Genomic DNA, 21164 nt, shown 5'->3' on the forward strand with positions numbered 1-21164 from the left:
TTCTCGCAAGCTGCAAAGGCATGCTCTTTATCATTTATCAGGCGCCTGTTTGTTGCCAACTGATGGCTTCAGTCTCTATATGTATATTGCATTGTTAGATTGAAGGCTATAATCTATGTAGGATTTAAGGGCTGGCATAGCTAAACTGATTCTAATCCGAAAAATGTGGACGTCACATTGATCAGTGATCCAGAAAATGTCTGTGTATGACTCCATCTACAACTTATCCATGGTCAGAATCCAAAGAATCTAGAAGGGATTACAGGAAAGCTAGCTGTCCTAGTCATCAGGTCACGTCTAGATGTAATAGCTCACAATGAGTGTCTGTCGAAATATTTCCATAGTAAGTGTTGTTACTGGATATATGTCCTTCAGTCACAAGGAAGGATTGCGTAACAGCTAACATGGCTGCAGGGAACTTGTAATCTGTCTACAAGCAGTTCTTTATCGTAGGAGGTAGATTTGTCATGGTGCTGAACTATGTGGCTCCGAGCCATGTGCTTTTATAGGCCATGCTGTGCTTTTTTCAAACACAAAATACATTTTGACAGCACCATTTGCTGAAGTACTATGGTAATAACTGCCTTTACTGATGTTCTTCACCTGCTTCCTAGGCTGAGCTACTATCAACAAGGACTGATACTAGCCCGATTTTCCGTCACAAGCTTGTGTATAGGCACACTGGATCTTTAAGTGTTCATACATAATAGTGTGCTCTGCCGTGCATGGAAATGTAATGTTCTGCTCATTAGGTTTACCCAGAGATGAACGGGATGACAGCATTACTGAGAGAGCTCTTGTTAGTGATTGCTTTGTATAAATGGCTTTTCCTCGTGTGAACACTAGTTGGTGGCAGGCATATCCTATGCTGTATGACATATGCTTATTTCTCTTCTGTTATACATAAGTTAACATAGATAAAACATAAAAAAATTGCATCTAATAAACCTAACCTTTATTTATCTGCTGGATTTACATTTAAAATCCTTATTAAAATGGAGAAGTACAAGGGTTAGTCCACTACTGGTGTCACGCAAGGTGTGGGAAAAACTTAGTGCAACATAAAGGGAAGAGGAAAAGGAAGCCTAGACTCTAGGGAAAGGGGGGAAGTGGAGACCTCCTAGGTTGATCTAGCGTCACACTGTCTCCCCTAACGTCCCTGAATTGGCTCTTCACCAATCGTCACACGTGAACCTCGCCCTGTCTTTCCCTGGCTTATGACTAAGGCTAGGGAAGGGAGGAGATGAGCACTATCTCCACTAAACACTACAGACAACAGGGTGGACAAACAGGGGAAATTGCTTAGCTTTAGCCGAACTCTAGAAGTACTTCTCTTGCTAAAGCTTTCACAGGTAGTAATGAATATCGCCGGCACCTCCCTCTCAAACACAACAGGTATTTATACACCCAGGCAAGGTGTTAATTAGCCAGAGGGAGGTAGCCGCTGGGTCCTAGAGACAGCCTCTAAGATGTCTGTAATGGCAAACGTAGAGATCTCCTTAAACCAACTGCAGGGCGACTGTCTGTCACCTCTGACACATCCTTGACAACTAGACAACCCCAGCTTAATCCCAACCTGGGGATGTACCACCAACAATAATGACAGCAGACTATATGAATCCACTTCCCGGTCGACTTCCTACGTATCCTCTGTTCATCCTGATCTACCAAGTTTATTAATAGAATACTGGACCTAGTCAATGAAACAGAGGAAATACAAGTTGATAGAATACAATTATTCAAAACTGTGCCAAGTTCATTTTTATTTTATTTTTAGTAGAACTTTTTGACACATTGCCATTAGCATTGGAGTAGTATCTATTAGTATGTGACCCATTTTTTGTAGAACACTAAAATACCCAATCAATAGCCTTTTTCATAAAAAGATTTCTATAAGAGTATAATTTATTAATTTATTTGTGTGCTTGGTTTAATTAATAAGGGAAATTCTTTTTTATATGCTGCCCGGTGTAGGTATCCACGCGTTTTTACCCTATATCTATATCTATTGTGTCTTCAGAGCCAACACTCTGTGTATACAACATGTTAATGGCTTGTCTTACTTACACCACTCTTGGAAATTACTTTTCATATCATGTACTGTATTGTTGATTTGTTCCCACTTTATTTCACCAACCCTCATGAAACTGATTAAGTATTATACTCATGATCTGCTTCTTGCTAAATATCTCCTTAAAAAGAGAAAGTAACTAGCAGAAATCTATCACAAGGGCCCCCTATACACATACCTCATAACATTCTATCACTACTGATATAATAAGTACCATTAGCCCCAATTTACCCACATCATGTAGTAATTTAAAAGGCATTCAAGCCCATATGATTATAACCTCAGGCCTGGCAGAGTCACATCTTATATCCACCCACATCCTTCACTCTGCGGTTGGAAACGGAACAGTTTAATGATAATAGTGTTAAATGCCAGTTTTCACCTGCTTGTTACCGTTAAATAACTGCACATTCTGCAGATACAAGACAGGTTCAGATCATGCATTTTTTCGGAGTAGTATTTCGTGTTTTTTATTGGACAGCATTAAGATCTTAAATTTTATAAATACTATTTAATTAATATTTGATAGCAATACAGTAATACTCCGTGAGAATTGAGAAAACTATAATTATGCATGCAGAATAAATGTACCTTATTAGCTCATAGTAGTTTTGAAGTTTCATATGTAAAAGACATGTCTGGGATTTAGAAGTTGATAACTTGTCCTTACAATTGTAGCTGCAGCTTAGATCACATTCACTTCCACAGAAGCTGAGCTGCAGTACCCCAGAAAGGCCACTACACGGTGTATGGAGCTGAGGCATTTCTCCTTACACTGTGTACTTCCAGCAACCGCGGCACAAGAGATCAGTGGATCGCTGAGAATGTAGGTTGTTGAACTACTAATCAGATATTGATGTGACTTCAAATAGGTATACATGTTTTGTGTAAAAAGATCCGGTTATTGGTTAGGTGGGGTTGGTGTGCCGGGTTCTTGTAAAATATATAGTAAGTTCTATCAATAGACAAGTTATCAGTTTGCACATTAAGATTATAATCAAGAAAAAAAAATTTGTCCTTATGTACCTTATAAGGTGTTGCTGTGGCTATCAATACACAAGAATCAATGGGTTTGGAAACAGACCACTGACCAAACTATGCCAGCAAATATATTAAAACAACATTTCATTACATAAAAAGATATACAAGAACGCATGAAAAGAAATAAAAAAACACGTCAGACTGTGAGGGACAACAGGGTACAATATAAAGCTGCCGTAATTTACAGTGAACAAGTATCACAATCAAATACCCCAAAGGGTTAAATATTGAGAGATAAAGAGCAGCTAATAAGTAAGTATCCACAAGGCAGAGGTATATCACACACAGTATAAATTATAGAAACAGAACCCAAAGAACAAATCAACAGTCCCTAGCTCACATAACGTGCAAAGTATATAGGATTAGTGCCTGGAAGCTAGAGAGTGTCTGGAAGTTGGACACGAAACGTGCGTTGGGGTGGAGGGACCTGGGATTCCATTGGCGTCTACACTGTGGCAGTTTTATCTAGGTATGATATACATGACTGAACCTGTATACTTTGTACCCTCTCTAGCTTCCAGGCACTAATCCTATATACTTTGCACTTTATGTGAGCTAGGGACTGTTGATTTGTTCTTGGGTTCTGTTTCTAGTACTTATACTGTCTGCTGATATACCTCTGCCTTGTGGATACTTCCTTATTAGCTGCACTTTATATCTCAGTATTTAACCCTTTGGGGTATTTGATTGTGATACTTGTTCACTGTAAATTACGGCAGCTTTATATTGTACCCTGTTGTCCCTCACAATCTGAGGTGCTTTTTTATTTCTATTATTATTGTATATCTTTTTATGCAATAAAATTTTGTTGTTTTAATATATTTGCTGCAAATTAAGATGGCCGATACCCTTTCTTTTTTTACAAACAAAAACTGTCACAGCCATGGATATCCTCTAAATACAGGTACTTTACAGAGAATAGACTCAAGTAACGCAAGCAAATTTCTTCTTCTTTTCCACTCTGGCTCCCAGTGTACCTTAGTCTCCAGATCACCGGATTGTCTTGTGTCCCTCGGACACTACATGATGTTACTTTACAATGTCCCCTTCTTTCTCTCTAGTACTGTTGGTCATGACTCATCGCTATGCAATGGCGCAGTGCTCAGCGTCATCTCATTATCCCTGCGCGGGCCAGTGCGGATGCTGGACGGCTCCTTCTGCAAGCTGTATCTCAGGGTACTATGCCACCAGGCTGCTAGTGTTCCTAGTCACATCTAGCAACGTCACAAAAATAAACACTAATTGGAGCATGTGTCTAGTTTACGTCTTCACATTTTTATCTACGAATGGTGTAGAATAGGGAGAACAAGTGGATACATCATTTTATAGAAATTATAAAATTTTTGTAGTGCTGAATACTAAGAGGAAAGATTATTAAAGGGAATCTGTCACCACTTTGGAGATATCAGACCTCTACTATGGCCATACAGGGTATAGAAAAGTAATTCTATACATACCTGTATGGCCCATAGTAGAGGTCTGATTGCAGAGAAAAGCGCTTTAATCAATTCTATTTTGCAAAGGCTTGGCGTCCTATGTGCTTATTATTCCCCCAAATCCCCGCCGGGAAGTGACAGTGACTACCCGGTGTCTGCGCAATAGAACCCTGCAGCGCAGTGCACAGAGAGACGGGGCCGGGAGGAAGCAAAGCGCACTCTATATGAGCGGCGCTCTGCGCATGCCCGGGAGGTCAGGGAGCACAGAACACGTCACAGGGCCTTGGGACGTGCAGGGGAGGAGGGGAATATGGTAACTAAGCATATAGGTGGGGGTTTGGGGGAATAATAAGCATAATTATCTTCAATCCTGCTGTAATATCTGTATACTCTTTTGCTTCCCCTCTGCCCAGGACATGTGGTATGATCAATTCTATTTTGTAGAGGCTTGGCGTCCCCAGATTATCTCAGCACAGGAACATTTTTTTAAACACATCCAATTGTGAAACTTATTATTATTCCAAGATCTATTGATTAAAATCAACTTTAAAATTAACTTTGTTCGTGGGAAAACTCCTTTAATTCTCAAGGTATGGGCAAAGCTCCTGTGCTGTGCCATCCACTAGACTTCTATTAAGTCCATCTGTGGATAGAACACCACAATTACGACATAATCATACGTTCCTAGGCAGTGATGGATAACATAAGGCACAGTCGCTAATGAAAGTAGGGAGCTGTGCCTCCTCAACAACGAAGCACAGGGGAGCCATGGACCCTTCAATCAACTGGTTAGTGAGGGTGCTCAGAATCAAATCCTACCAATATGTCCAAGACATTATTGGGAAAAGCCATTTCTGACTGGTGAGTGTTTGACTGCCTTGGTTCTCATGGATGAAGGGGCCGCAGCGCTAGTTCAGTGTTCCACACCTAAGGGTCTGTGCACACGTTCATTATTTGTCATGATTTTTTCTGCGCAGATTTGTCACAAAAACTGAAGGATTTCCTAGTATCAGCAAAGTCAATGGAATTCCTGAAATCTTCTTCATATTTTACTTATTTTTCCTTGCATATTTTAATCAATTTCATATCTGCAGCATGTCAATTTTTTCAGCGTTTTTGCGGTGTTTTTCACCTATTCTAATGAATGGGAAGAAATGTGTCAAACACATCAAAAAACACCTAAAAAAATGCGTCAAAAAACAGTTATTTTATTTTTTCCTGCCAACACATCAGTATTTGAAGCAGATTTAGGCTTAGTGCCCACGATGCAGAAATGAAGCAGAAATTTTCCTGAGCATTTCTGCATCTCCTTGGCAGAAAAACGCATGCGGTTTTTACATGCGTTTGACGCGTATTTGCCATGCGTTTTTCCAATGCATTGTATAGGCAAATACGCATGCAGAAACGCACAAGAATTGGTCATGTCCATATTTTTTCTGCGAGTAAAATCTGCGCAGAAAAAATACGGACCATGTGCACAGAACTTGCAGAATGTCATAGGAAGTCATGGGATAAGGTATGCAATGCGTTTCTGGAGCGTTTACACGCTGCAAATACGCACCAAAAACGCTTCGTGGGCACACAGCCTGACAGCTAATTTTTCTGCGGCAGATCCTCAGCGCGTGCCCTTATCCTTGCTCAGTTTTAGCTCCTGGCCCCCAGCTGTTAGTAGGGCTACGATGCAGTTCCATTCAATGAAACAAAAAAATATTTGGATTTTCTACACTCGCTGAAACAAACTATGACTTGAATCTTTCCATTAGCTGACATGTTACTGAAAACTATCGGGATACACATAAAAATTTGCATTTTGACAAATATTTTGATGGCATAATTAATATTCTTTTCAGGCTGTTATTCGACCTGTGCAACATCTGCTACGTTATTTCTTAAATAGCAACGATGACCCAGAGAACCATGGGAATTAGGCGTCAGCATTTGCTTTATAGGCTTGGCTAGAGTAGATGAGTAATTAATGGCTCGGGCTGACCATCTGGTTACATACTTAACAATAGCTCCAAATGATAACTGTGTCAAGTACATCCTAAATATGCAACCCAACAAACGGCCAAACGACCGGTAACAACCGCAAGATGGACGTCAGACAAAAACTGCATGACATGAATTGTATTCACCGGGGCTTAGTGTATCTGACATCATTGTGAGAGATTTACTGACAACCCTAATGCTTATAAGTTCACAATAATAGGAAAGTAACTAAGAGCAAGCAAATAGGAAAATCATGGCCCCATCGTAAAGGATAATTTGTGCAGATCTTGAAATGTAATCTCAGAAACCTGCATAGTTTCATAACTAGAGGGTAAATAGTAACTAGATTCAGACTTTTCTACGTTTTACCAGGTTCTGTACAGAAAAAAATCATCCTCATTTTGAAGTGGTTGAAACGCGTGAGCAATCAATGCAATACATTATGGCAAATTGTGCCAGATGTCTGGAAGATAGTGAGCTAAAAAAGTGATGTATATCTATTTTATTTATTTATTATGCTTTGCTTATATAGAGCCATTAATTCCACAAAGCTTTACAGACATTATCGGCACTGTCCCCATTGGGGCTCACAATCTACATTCCCTATCAGTATGTCTTTGGAGAATGGGAGGAAACCGGAGACCCCGGAGGAAACCCACACAAACACGAGGAGAACATACAAACCCCTTGCAGATTGTTCTTGGCGGGATTTGAACCCAGGACTGCACAGCAATACTGCTAACCACTGGGCCAACATTCTGCCTATTCTAAGTTTTAGCCACTTTTTATATCTCCATTGAAAAGTGTCTAGAAAAAGGGGCTGGTCTAAAAGGAGCCATAAAAGATATTACGGTAATCACACGCACCATTTTTTGTGCAAAAAATGCATATGTAACGTACGCTAGTCACAACAAGGCATATAAAGTGTTTAAGGTGTCACAGTGATTGATGTGGAGCGATTAGCGTCATTTTCATTAGAATATAATCAAATCATTTTATGGCACTATAGATAAATATCTATCATCACATTTATCATTCTGATATACTTTTTGCAATTATCTGCAAAGTGATGGATCGAATAACTAGTTTAGAAAAAAAAGTTTGTTTCCAGCTGAGAAAAAAAAAAAGCATCAGAAAAATAGTGTGAACTAAGCCCTGGAAGAAAAAAAGAAAGAAATTCCTCTAAAGCCATAAAGGAAGAAATGTAAGCACTTTAAGACGCACAACTGGAGCATGCTGCTGTGAAACGACCCTGGAAACGTTTGTACTTGTCTTCAGTTTACTACACGTCTAAATCCTATAAACAATTGTAGCCTGCCTGGTTAACTGCTTCTGCCCATATGTTCTGTTACTGTCTTGTTATTTTCACTTAACCTATGTATGACTTCATGTCAGCTTTAGAGATACAGATGTGGGAGAAAGGAGAGAAAAGAACAAATGTTTATTGTGTAGTGTGACCCTGTGTAACTTGTTAAGTGGGATTCTTCCCAAGCTGCAGAGTCAAGCCTCATCAATAAAACCCACAGTCTGGGGAATAATCTGCCCGAAAGCTCTCCCTCTGGCCCCACTTCCCGAAGTAGAAATGTGACTATCGCCAGGATATTTGATTATAGATCCTTCAAGGCAAATCTATGGGATCTTAACCATTACATTCATTTCAATGACAACTATCTCAGGTTACTTCAGCTGAGAGATCTATACTCTGATATCCCCAGAAACACACAGGCTCGGTGAACTTTCATATTTATTCTATATGGGAGGCGGAGGAAAAAAGGATAGAGCACATTAAAATCCAACATGCCTGATCCTTCTTTTTTATTTGAAACACAAAGTAATGTATCGGCACATTTGATAGAGTTCAGGGTGAATGCACTATCATATTAATCTTAGACCTTTCAGCAGCATCTGACACACTTGACCATCTTAAGTTCTTTTATGTGGCTTTTAGAGAAGCTTGTGCTTGAGAATCCATATCAAGTAAAACAATTAACATGCTCTTTGAATAAGCTCTCCATCTAGTGTGGGAAAACCACACCGCCGTCCAAACGGCAAATTTTGTGATGGAGTTTCGAAAACTGCTGTGCAAAAAGAAAAAGAAATAACGTTACTTTTTAACGCGGATTCTCAGTGGAGTCCAAACCAACCTAAGTAACCCGAAGTAAATAAGTATTGAACTTGGAAATAAAATGCTATAAAAACCACATTGAAAACAGTCACAACTGGAACTGGTGGACTCACTTTCATAGAGAATTATACAGCTATACCAGAATGAATTTTTAAAGTAATTATACAGACCTCCTCAGGTCTAAAAGATCTATTTAATTATGTATGCTGTTTTTAATTTGCAAAATTTGGTGACCTTTTATTTTAAGGGGTAACATTTCTCCTTGTGGAGAGTGACAAGCCAAGCCCGGCATGTCAGAGTGAGGAGACTTATAGGCCATGTAGCATCTGATTAAAAGTCAAAAACACCTTGGCTCTCAGCTATCCAAAAGAACTAATGAAGCCCCAAACTCCTGTCCAAATCATGGACGTAGCATATAACTTTTAGGCCACGGCCCCACTATCAGTATTCGGTCAGTATTTTTTCTCAGGAGTGGAAGCCAAAACCAGGTGAGGAACAATCAGAGAAAAGGTATAATAGAAACTAGTCACCAATTCTGCATTTATCACCCACTCCTGGTTGTGGCTCCCACTCCTGAGAAAAAATACTGACCACATACTGATAGTGGGGCCGTGGCCTTAGAGCCAGAAGCTTCAGTACTGTAGCCCCCACTTTCTAAAACTTGAATAGAAGAGTGGAATGTAGAAAAAAAAAAAAGAAAGAAGAGCACTTCATAGGGCAACACGTATCCTAGCTGAGGGAGTGTGAGTATTATCACATCTTGCAGGTCCTCCATGTGTCCCTGCTCACCTTATTGTGTTGTGTGCAGGACACAAAACCTACCTCGGTCTTATTTGTGAATGAATGAATGAATTCATGAAGCTGCTGCTGGCAACCTTCTGGCGGGATCAGAACAGTCCATATGTATAGCCCAACATAACAGTAAATGTGAAGGTGGAGATCATGCCATTCTGCTTGCAGAAGATACCAGAAGCTTTATTAATAGGTACATATACGCGTTTCGTACCGTCCCTTTCGTCAGGATATATCAACCTTATCTACTTTTCTCAGGTATCTTAGTCCCAATTTAAACCTTCAAATTTACTATTATTATTGCTCTTCTTTCGAAAACTCGGGACACATTTAACACAAGACTAAAAATGCCCTAGTTCAGTTTGGTTTTGGAGGGCAAGTAAAGCACTGTATTTTTCCAGGGATCATTATGTAAATGGATCAGTTCTTGTTATTTACACTGCAATGCTACAAAGCGAAGCGCACAAATTTATGTTCAGATTTCAGGCGTAAAGGCCTAATAAACCATTTCACGCAGACAGTGATTAGAAATACGGGACATTTAAATGTTTGCAGGAGATTTACCGTGCATCTTTTTGATGCTTAAAAGAAAGGTAGCATTTTCTGAATCCATGCTTACCTACGCTTGTAGGAAATATATCTTCATTATTAATTTGTACTTCAATCCAATCCATGAGTAGGCTCATATACTGAGGTGCTGGTAAGGCAGTGGGCTTCTTGTATTTCATGTCATCTTGCCATCTATACTCATACTTTGGACCTCCAGACATAACAGGACATGTTCGTTCAGTGCAAAAGTCACAAATGGTACCATAGATGAGGTTAATCCTATTGAAAAAGTCCACTACATGAACAGCCACCCAGTCATTGAGGTCTTCTCCACTGGGCAGTTGAACTGTGGCTTTCATGTCAACTCCAGAACTTAAGGATGCTTGTGCACGCTTATGTAATTCAAACCTCTGAGTGCCAGGGTCAAATTTTCTTTTAGGTCTGAAAGTCTTGTCTTTGTTAAACACTTGCTTTAGTCCTATAGACATGGCGTTGAAATTTTGCTATATCCTTGTGATCACGCAACGTGAACTGGGATTGTACAAAGAAGGTAATCGTCCACCTACTTTCTGGGAAACTTCATTTTTCTGGGGGAAAAAGTAAGTTGTAAATAAGTAAATTAATGGACAATAATTTGACATATCTTTTTATTATTAAGACCCATTGGCCATGGCACAATACATTAGGGCAGCTCAGAACCTCTTTATTGTTCTCCAGTAGTGTTGAGCGAGTATGTTCTGTCCGAGTATGCTCGGGCCAAGCACCGAGTAGTTACAGCTGCTCGGTGATATGGTTGAATCGCTCCCGTGTGCATGATTTGCGACTGTTTGACAGTTTTATTACATGGGAGGAATGTCTATTTCTTACACATTCCTCACATGTAATAAAGCTGTCAAACAGTGGCAAATCATGCACACGGGAGCGATTTAACCTTATCACCGAGCAGCTGTAAATACTTGGAGCTCGGCCCGAGCATACTCGGACAGAACATACTCGCTCAACCCTATTCTCCAGTGATGTGACAAATCAGAATTCTTCTCCAGCTACTTATCATACTGGTTAATGATCAAGACTGAAAACAATGCAGAATTGCATACAGATGTGTTATGTCATCATTTTATCCCACATTCCAGAATGACAATGGAATTATTGGTTAACTCCTGCACAGCAGGTTATCAGGATTAGCAAAAACATGACTACTAACCGCAGGTTGTGTGTGATACTGCAGCTCACTACAATGAAGCAGGGCTGCATACTCAGACAGGATAAACCCCTTTAGACTGCATTCAGCAAAAATTGGAAGGCAAACCGCATTGTTCTGTAGAGTTTTAGGAAAACTAGTTTTACCATGATTTCACATTGTGTGATGGCAGCCATAGTGTTCTGTTCACGCAGCCACTGGGTCATATTTTCAGCGTACATGCTTTAGATGTATTGGCCAATCACATGCTAGACGGCATATACAGGATAACGGTGCCTGACATTTACTCCCCACCCCATATGGCATTAGGATTTTCTCTGACAGATGACAAAAACGAAATGTGAATATAGCCTAACGCTGCAATTACAAGGACAGATGTCTGAATAAGGGCCAGTCAGTGTTATAACAAGTTAATCAGCACTGATTTAAAGCGAAGGTGTCAATAAGATCAACCCCCAAACTGCACATATAAACAAGCAGGTCTTTGAAATGTAAATCTATTGACAAATTTATATGTACATTGCTGAGAAATTAGCATGTTTTATTCATATGCAAATGAGGCGTAAAGTGCTTTGGGCATGAGAGAGCACTTAACTAGCCTCTGCCTCTCTAGACTGTTTCCCCAGCTCCAGCCTCTTTATCTTGATTGATAGATCACTGTCTGTGTAAAGTTCGGAGCCAGGCAAGGAAATCAGACAGGGAGCTATCAACTAAGCTAAAGAGGCTGGTGCTGGGCGAGGAAACAATCTAAAAAGTGGCAGAGACTTCTTAATTGCTCAGCCACGCCCAGAGCACTTAACACCTCATTTGCATATGAATGAAAATGCTGATTTCTCGAGAATGCAGAAACAGATAGAAAATATAAAGGAGTCAATAGATTTGCATGAATATATATGCAGTTTGGGCAGGTTAATGTTCCTTTTATAAGGGCATATGAGCGTTGTATTGGTAAGTGTAAATGATCTGTAATGCATTTCTTCAGCACCTACATGGTTCTATATTGTTAGCAGCACAATGCCTGTTTAAGAGGGGCGACGTGCTGGTAAAAACGATAGCATAGCAAATGCAATCAGATCAGCTGAGAAGTGATGTTCTTTTGTAGGTCAATCGCTGCCATGTTGGCACAGGCCAATGGTGGAGAGTATGCAGTCTCAGCGACGCACTCAAAGCAGTGGGGATAAACCGTGATCAGCATCACACTTTTTATCCTGTAGGAGATATGCACAGAATATTAATATTTACAAGGTAGCCACAAAAATGGGCTTATGTGTATTTATGCATGTGGGCATTCTTAAACACACAGAAGCAAAAATCACAAGTGTGATGTAATTACAGAAGATCTAAAATGAAATAAAAAAAACTAACTTGCTTGTACAAATGCCTGTGGCCTGCACTGTGCAGACATTGTATGTGCTACAGAGGTCATCCGAAGTTAAAGAATAACTAGACAAGAAATCCATTCAATAGGTGCCGACCATATTATCTGCCATTATTGTTATGTCATATGTCTGGTAACACGATATCTTATCCAATTAATCCTTGAGTAACTCATACTACTACTGACATGAAGCCATAACCAGAACTTGCTGAGAAAGCACCGTTTACCATTGTAATCTACAGGCAGTCAGGGCTTTCTCATATAAGAACGGCTTGTGTGTGCATTGGCTTTACATATCCAGATTTTGCATCCAGTCAAACAGACAATTCCTTATGTGTCCAATGGTCTGCTCCACTTATTTGCACAGTTATTTGTTCCCACAAGCTCATTATGGCTATCTATACCATCACTGTGTACATGATGGGAGACTGGGTAGGGACATTTTTTACCAGTTAATTTTGACGTCATTTTTTTTACACCTATTAGGGACATAAGTAAGTATGACAGACATCAACCAACAGCAGAGATCTATCTAAGGCTGTGTGCCCACGATGCGTTTTTTAAGCGTTTCTGCAGCGGCACATAGTAGAAGGTTTGCCATGTTCCCCAATGATAATCCGCATGTGCTGTGCACATCCTGCGGAAATTTCCGCTGCGGATTATCATTGCGGAAAAAAAAGCAGCACTATCAATTATTTCGCGGAAGCGCTGCGTTTTCGCTGCCATTGACTTGCATTGGAACGCTTGGATTCCGCATCACTGTATAAGTAGATGCGCATTCCATGCGTTTCAATGTGCGGATGGTACTCGGGTGTGGAGGACAGGAGACTCTCCTCCAGACCCGGGTACCATAGTACCTGTGAAAAAAAGAATAAAATAAAAAATAAATATTATACTTACCTTCTGACGGCCCCCGCTGCGCTCGTCCTCCCTTGCCGGCAGCTCACGGTGGACTGAAGGACCTGCGCTGATGTCATAGTCATGTGACAGGTCAAGCGATGCTGACGTCGGCAGGTCCTTCAGTGTACCGCGATCTGCTGGCAGCCAGGACGGAGCAAAGCAAGACTCCGGGGGCCATCGGAAGGTAAGCATAGATTTATTTTTAACCATTCTTTGGGGTCACACTATATAAATCCATGCCGTTTGCATGGATTTATCTAGTTTGACCAAGTTGACAAGCACTTTCCAAGTGATGCTAAAACCCCGCATGCAGAAATGCAAGTGAAGAACGCTTCACATCCGCATGTCCCTGGCAGGAAAACACATGTACAATCCGCATGTACAATCCGCATGCGTTTTTTCTGCCAGGGAGATGCAGAAATGCTCAGGAAAAATCCGGAGAATTTCTGCATTGTGGGCACATAGCCTTAATTTGTTTGCTTTTATTTTTCCGGTTGTACTTGGGTGAAGACATTGGTGAAAGCTTCTTCGCACATTTTTGCGTTTTTGCTGCGTTTCCCCCCCCAGTGTATTACAGCAAAGCGAATGAGATTTCTGAAATCTCATGCACATGCTGCTTTTTTCTTATATATTTGAACCTTCTAAGCTTTTTTTTTTTTTTTTAAATCTGCAACAAGTCAATTCTTTGTGTTTTTGCAGCATTTTTCAAAGGAATGGTGAAAAAGGAAAACACATAAAAAATGCAGCAAAACAGCGAGTATTTTATGCAGCATTTTTTATGCCAGCAATCTGGTGTTTGAAGCAGAAAAATCTACAACAAATACTAAACATATGCACGTAACCTATACTTCTAAGTTGGTGTTCAACCCTTCCACAGAACTCAGCATTGGTCAAGTCAGATCAGGTCACAGAGCAAAGCAGAGATCGGCCAGCAATCTGACATATAATTTATAGTGTATCCAAAAACTAACCATGAACGGCAGAGACATCATTCAGAAAGCCATCTATAATCTCTAGTACAGTGGCATGTAAAAGTTTGGCACCCATGGTCAAAGTTACTGTTATTGTGAACAGTAATTCTGCGTGCCCACGAATTATGTGTAAACGCTTGGGAAACTCTTGGTAATCCGTCCCCCATGGTCCCCAATGACAAGCCGCAATGTCAATGCCCATGCTGCGGATTTTTCTGCAGCATTTATGCTGCGCTCAAAAATACGCAACATGTCCATTAATTTTGCGGACACGCAGCGTAATCGCCGCCATTGACTTGCATTGGACCGCGTGACATCTGCATCACTACATGTGCACAAGAGGATATCACACGGTTCAATGTGCGGATGGTACCCAGGTCTGGAGTAGAGGAGACTCTCATCCAGACCTGGGTACCATAGAAACTGTAAAAAAAAAAGAATTTAAAATAAAAAATAAAGATTATACTTACCTTCCGATGTCCTCCCGGTGTTTTCTCCCCTCCATCTAGTCTGCTGTATGGGTCGCGGTGTTGTGAAGGACCTGCCATGACGTCATTGAGTCATGTGACCTGACACATGACTCAATTACGTCACCTCAGGTCCTTCACACCACCGCGAGCAGTGCAAGAGACCGGATGCAGCAGAGAAAACACCGGGAGGACATCGGAAGGTAAGTATAATCTTTATTTTTTACCATTCTTATTCTTTTTTTTTAACTAACTTGGTCACACTACTATAAATCCATGCCGGTTGCATGGATTTATATAGTGTGAACAAGTTGTCAAGCACTTTCCAAGTGATGCTTAAATCGCTTGGAAAAGCGCTTGATAACCCGCATGCAGAAATGCATGCAAAAACGCTTGACAAACGCTTCTACCTGGTGGGAAAAATGCATGTAAAAACCGCATGCGTTTTTCCTGCCAGGGAGAAGCGGAAAAAATATGCAGCATTTCTGCATCGTGGGCACATAGCCTTAGAGCAAGTTGAAGATGAAATGTTCTCTAAAAGGCCTAAATTTCAAGATGACAACTTTCCTTTGTATTTTAGGCAAAAAATATATATATTTTCATATTTTACACTTTAAAAATTACAAAAAGGAAAATGGGCCGATGCAAAAGTTTGGGCACCCTTGGAGATTTGTGTGCTCAGATAACTTTGGCCAAAGTTTCAGACCTTAATTAGCCTGTTAGGGTTATGGCTTGTTCACTGTCATCGTTGGGAAAGGCCAGGTAATGCAAACTTCCCAGCTTTCTAAAAACCCAGCCTCCCCTAACCTTCTGCCAAAAAACAGCAGCCATGGGTTCTTCTAAGCAGCTCCCTAGCACTCTGAAAATGAAAATGATGGAGGCCCAAAAAAGCAGGAGAAGGTTATAAAAAGATAACAACGCACTTTCCTCAGTTCGATATGTAAGTAAGAATGGCAATTAACAGAAACAGTGGAGGTCAAGATAAGGTCTGGAGGACCAACCAAAATTTCAGTGAGAGCTGCTCGTAGGATTGCTAGAGGTAAATCAGAACCCCAGCTTGACTGCAAAAGACCTTCAGAAAGATTTACTCTGGAGTTGTGGTACATTGTTCTACTGTTCAGACACATGCATAAATATGGCCTTTGTGGAAGAGTCATCAGAAGAAAATTTCTCCTGCGTCCTCACCATAAAATTCAGTGACAGAAGTATGCAAAAGAACATGTAAACAAGGTGATGCATTTTGGAAACAAATCCTGTGGACCGATGAGGTTAAAATAGAGTTCTTTGGCCAAAATGATCAAAGGTATTGTATTTTTCAGACTATAAGACGCACCGGACCATAAGACACACCCCAAATTTTGGGGTGGAAAATAGGAAAAAAATATTTTTTATATGATGGGGGTTCATCTTATAGTCTGAATAGGTATGGTATCTTACCTGGGGGGCGGTGAGGCAAGGTCCTTCAGGAAGCCTGCGGAAGTGGAGGAATGCTGCAGACCCTGGATGCAAGAAGCCGATGCTCCAGCAGCGGGGAGTTGCGGTGGTGGTGGAGCAGGATCGCAGGGCCCTCCGTTCCCTCCCTCAGGACCCCGCGGCTGCAGCAGAAGAGGTGAGATGCTGTGGGGCCTGTGCCTGGCCGGGACCTGTGCTTGGCTGAGGCCCTTAGCCAGGCTGGTTCCTGTGCCGGGCTGGGGCCGGGGCCTGGCCGGGTGCCTGTGCATGGCTGGGGGCCATTAGCCTGGCCGGGTGCATGTGCAGGGCTGGGGCCGGGACTTGTGCCGGGCTGTGAGCAGCATCGGGCGGTGCGGGTTTCCGGTGGCCGCGGCCATCTTCCTAAAGCTGTGATCGACAGGAAAATGACCGCCGGAGCTCCCGGTCTGTGCATGCTCGAGTGGCCATTTTCCTGTAGATCGCGGCCTCAGTAAGATGGCCACGCACACCGGAAAGCTGCGCAGGCCGCTCTGCTTCATCGCCCGATGCTGCTCACATCCTGACACCGGTCCCTGCCCAGCCAGGTACAGGTCCCAGCCCCAGCCGCTCTGCCTCACCGCTTCACCACTGTCGGCAGCTCACCGCTGCTGCTGCCGTACGTTCCTGAAGGAGGGCCCTGCGATCCCGCTCCACCACCACCACCGCAACTATCCGGTAAAGTAATGTTCGGACCATAAGACGCAACCCCTATTTTCCTCCCAATTTTGGGGGAAAAAAGTGTGTCTTATGGTCCGAAAAATACGGTATGTGTGGAGAAAAAAAGGGCACAGAATTTTAAGAAAAGAACATCTCGCCAACCATTAAGATGGAGGTGGATCAATCATGCCTTGGGGTTGTGTTGCAGCCAATGGCACGGGGAACATTTCACGAGTACAGGGAAGAATGGATTCAATGAAATTTCAACAAATTTTTGATGCAAACATAACACCATCGGTAAAAAAGCCTAAGTTGACAGGGGATGGCTTCTACAAATGAATAATGATCCTAAACACATTTCAAAATCCACAATAGACTACCTCAAAAGGAACAAGCTGAAGGTTTTACAATGGCCCTCACAGTCCCTTGATCTGAACATCATTGAAAATCTGTGGCTAGACCTCAAAATAGCAGTGCATGCAAGACAACCAAGGAATCTCACCGAACTGGAAGAATTTTCCAAGGAAGACTGGATGAAAATCCTTCAAACAAGAACCGAGAGACTCTTGGCTGGCTGCAAAAAGCATTTACAAGCTGTGATACTTGCAAAAGTGCAAAAGGGGGTGCTACTAGGTACTAACCATGCAGGGTGCGCAAACTTTTGCATCAGCCCATTTTCCTTTTTGTAATTTTTAAAATGTAAAAGGATGAAAAAAATGTTTGTTTTTTTTTGCCTAAAATACAAAGGAAATGTGTAATTTTTAACTTTAGCCTTTTAGAGATCATTTCATCTTCAACTTGCTTAACTGTTCACAAAAACAGTAATTTTGACAAGGGGTGCACATACTTTTACATGTCATTGTATATGGCCAGCTTTATTATTTGTCTGTGGCAGGTTCTACAAAGAACTACAATATATACAAAAGTCTACACACCCCAGTTAAAAGACCAGGCTTTTGTCAGATACAAAGAAGAATCATTTCAGGACTTTTTCCATCTGACTATGTGCACACTGTGCGTTTTCGCAGCGTTTTTTTCTGAGCGGAAATGGCCCAGATACGCTAGGGAATCCTTGTGCCAGCTAATGCAATGACAATACTGAAGTGCTGTGCACATGATCAGTATTGTCATTGCGTTTAAATCTGCAGCATGTCAATTCTTTGTACGTTTTTGCAGTGTTTTTCACCCATTGACTTCAACTGAGTCAGTCAAATGCACAGCAAAAACACAGGTATAAACATATTTGCGGATTAGCAGCAGATTTGACTGACTCAATTCAAATTAATGAGTCAAAAACACGGCAAAAAAGGCACAAAGAATTGCCCACAGGAGACTACTCCTCCTATCATCCTACGGCCGCCTCAACTGATAACAGCAGGGGCAGGCGCTGCTGAGGGGAGAAGTAGTCTCCTCAGCCGGCACCTGTGCTCCGTGTAAAAAAAAAAAAAAAAAGTTAAAATAAATTGCTATTAAAATAAAAAACACTTCACACTCACCTATCAGCCGTAATCCTGAGTGCCCCACGGTGATCCAGTCACTGGAGTTCAATCAGCTGAGCGCTCTGGTAACTAGAATTTTCTCACGCAGCACTGGTGCCATAAGTGAGGTCACCGGAGCTTATCAGCTGATTGAACTACAGTGACCTCACACCCGGCAGCTCAGCACTATACACTGACAGTAGTGATTACACTCCTGTCAGTGTATAGACAGGAGTGATTATAATGCTGTCAGTGTATAGAGTGCTGTCCTCTAGAACAGTCACACCAGTGATTGCTGGTGTGACTGCTCTAGAAGTGACCCAGATCTTCGTGGGACACTCTGGATTATGTCATCACGTTGGATAGGTGAGGGATATGGTTGTTTTTTTATTTTTATTTTTTACAGGTGACCATGGCTTCAGCGGATTAGGCGTTAGGTAAATATACGGTATTTATTTTTAAATAAATGATTAAAACCGTGTGGAATTTTATTTAAAATAACATACTTTATTCTGGCCATGTCTTTATTTCAAAAACTTTACTATGGGGTTAGTAATGGGGACGTCTTATGGACGCCCTCCATTACTAACCTGGGCTTCATGTCAGCTGCCAATACAAGGCTGACATGAACCCCAACCCTATTACCCCACTTGCTACTGCACCAGGGCAAGTGGGAAGAGCCGAGGCTAAGCGCCAGATTTGGCGCATCTTATAGACGCGCCATTTCTGGGGCGGCTGAGAACTGATATTATTAGCCTCGGAGGGGGCCAGGATTCATGGCCCCTTCCCTGGCTATTAATATCAGCCATCAGCTGTCTGTCTAGCCTTTGCTGGTTAGATTTTATAGGGGGCCCCTATGTCAATTTTTTTCTGGGGTCCCCCTGTAACCTAGCCAGTAAAGGCTAAGCAAACAGCTGTGGGATGCTATTAATAGCTAGGGAACATTTTTGGCTAATGTCCCCTTCCCCAGCTAGTAATATTAGCCCCCAGTGGTTGGTTTTCCCTTTGCTGGTTATGAAAATAACGTGGGAGCCCACGCCAGTTTTTTAATTTAAAGGTATGTGCCCACGATCCGGACGTAGCAGTGCTTTGGACACCGCATATTTTTATTGCGTCCAAAACGCTGCATTCTATTGAACACAGGTAAGTCCGCATCTGTTCACTGAACCATGCGGATTTACCGCATTCAATACATTCTGAAAGACGCGCCGCATGTCAGTGTCCATGGGTGATCCGCAGCCTCAGATGCACGCACGGTGGATCCGCATGTACTGACAACATAAGTGCATTATTAGGAGTAATGGGATTAGGTGACGCTGACACCTAACCCTTGCTTTAGTAATGAAGAGGTGTCAGACAGACACCCTCATTACTAAGTAAAGAGTTAAATAAACACACACACTGAGAATAAAACACTTTATTTGAAATAAAACAGACACATTCTTTAATCATTTAAATTAACCAATATACTCACCCCAGGCCCGATGGTAATCCAAGGGTTAAGGCGATGTCCCACGTTTCCTTTTTTAAACATCTTTATTTAGCTTGAAAAAGCATTAATTGCTGTACAAAAATGCACCAAAATCGCAGCCAAACACACGTTTTAGCTACAGCATTTTTTGCTGCCAAGAGATGCAGAAACCTTGCAGAAATTTCTGCAATCAAATTCTGAACGTGCGCACATAGCCTTAATGTTATCTATAATCTGTACAAATCCCTTGAGAAACAATCTGAAATCATTTTGAGGGTGAAAATAAATATAACAAAATTAAAATACTGTAGTTGCATAAATGTGAACACCCTCTTATAATTGTGAATGTGGTTGGGTTCAGAATTAGCCAATCACATTTAAACTCATTAAATTGTAGTCAGTAAGTACATCATGCCATCTTGTAAAGTGATTCTGATTAACTCCATATAAAGTTTGGCTGTTCTAGTAGGATTTTCCTTACATTTTCTTAGTTGCATTTTCCAGCATAAACTATGGTCCATAAACAGCTTATAACACAGCAAAGAGATCTCATTGCTGAAACAAATCAGTCATGAGAAGTGTGAAAAAAAAAAAAAGTTCAAGGTGTTAGATATATCACGGAATACTGTAAAGATGGTCAACAAGAATTGGCTTAACGGTGACACTGGACATCCCTCAAAAAAGGCTAAGGACAAGAAGAAAATTGGTCTGGGATGCAGCTAAGAGGCCAACAGCAACATTAAAGGAGCTGCAAGGATTTCTGGCAAGAACTAGATGTGTATTGCAATCAATCGTATTCTTTATATGTGTGACCAGTGGGGTAGGGGGCAAGACAGAAGCCTTTTCTTACAAAGAAAAACATTCAAGCCCTGCTTTTATGCATGTTGGCATTCTTAAACACAGATACAAACATCACATGTGTGATGTAATTTTAGAAAATCTACACCAAGTCTGCCAAAAGCATGTGGAAAAACGTGTTATGATTAGACCAAGGTTTAACTTTTTGGCCATAAATTCCAAAATATATGTTTGATGCAAAGCCAACTCTGCTCATCACTAAAAAAGCACCATACTCACAGTGAATGTTGGAGGCAGTATTATGTTTTACGGCTACTTTTTTGGCAGCTTGATCTGGGGCTTTAATCAAGGTGGAGGGAATTATGAGCAG

At 41.3% G+C, this 21164-nt stretch overlaps 1 protein-coding gene across 2 annotated transcripts in view; it reads right to left on the bottom strand.

Annotated features, from left to right (window-relative positions):
* The window catches only part of MOB3B (MOB kinase activator 3B), a 102244-nt gene that overhangs the window by 75611 nt on the left and 5469 nt on the right, over positions 1 to 21164 (bottom strand). For both annotated transcript variants that reach the window (XM_073667357.1, XM_073667366.1), the window contains exon 2: positions 10074 to 10590. In XM_073667357.1, the coding sequence (XP_073523458.1) occupies positions 10074 to 10491 (418 nt within the window). In that variant the 5' untranslated portion in view covers positions 10492 to 10590. The remainder of the gene's footprint in view (positions 1 to 10073; positions 10591 to 21164) is intronic.

Source organism: Phyllobates terribilis, unplaced genomic scaffold (genome assembly GCF_046119375.1).
Source record: "Phyllobates terribilis strain yellow unplaced genomic scaffold, ASM4611937v1 Scaffold_1__5_contigs__length_1240528914, whole genome shotgun sequence".
Classification (NCBI taxonomy): domain Eukaryota; kingdom Metazoa; phylum Chordata; class Amphibia; order Anura; family Dendrobatidae; genus Phyllobates; species Phyllobates terribilis.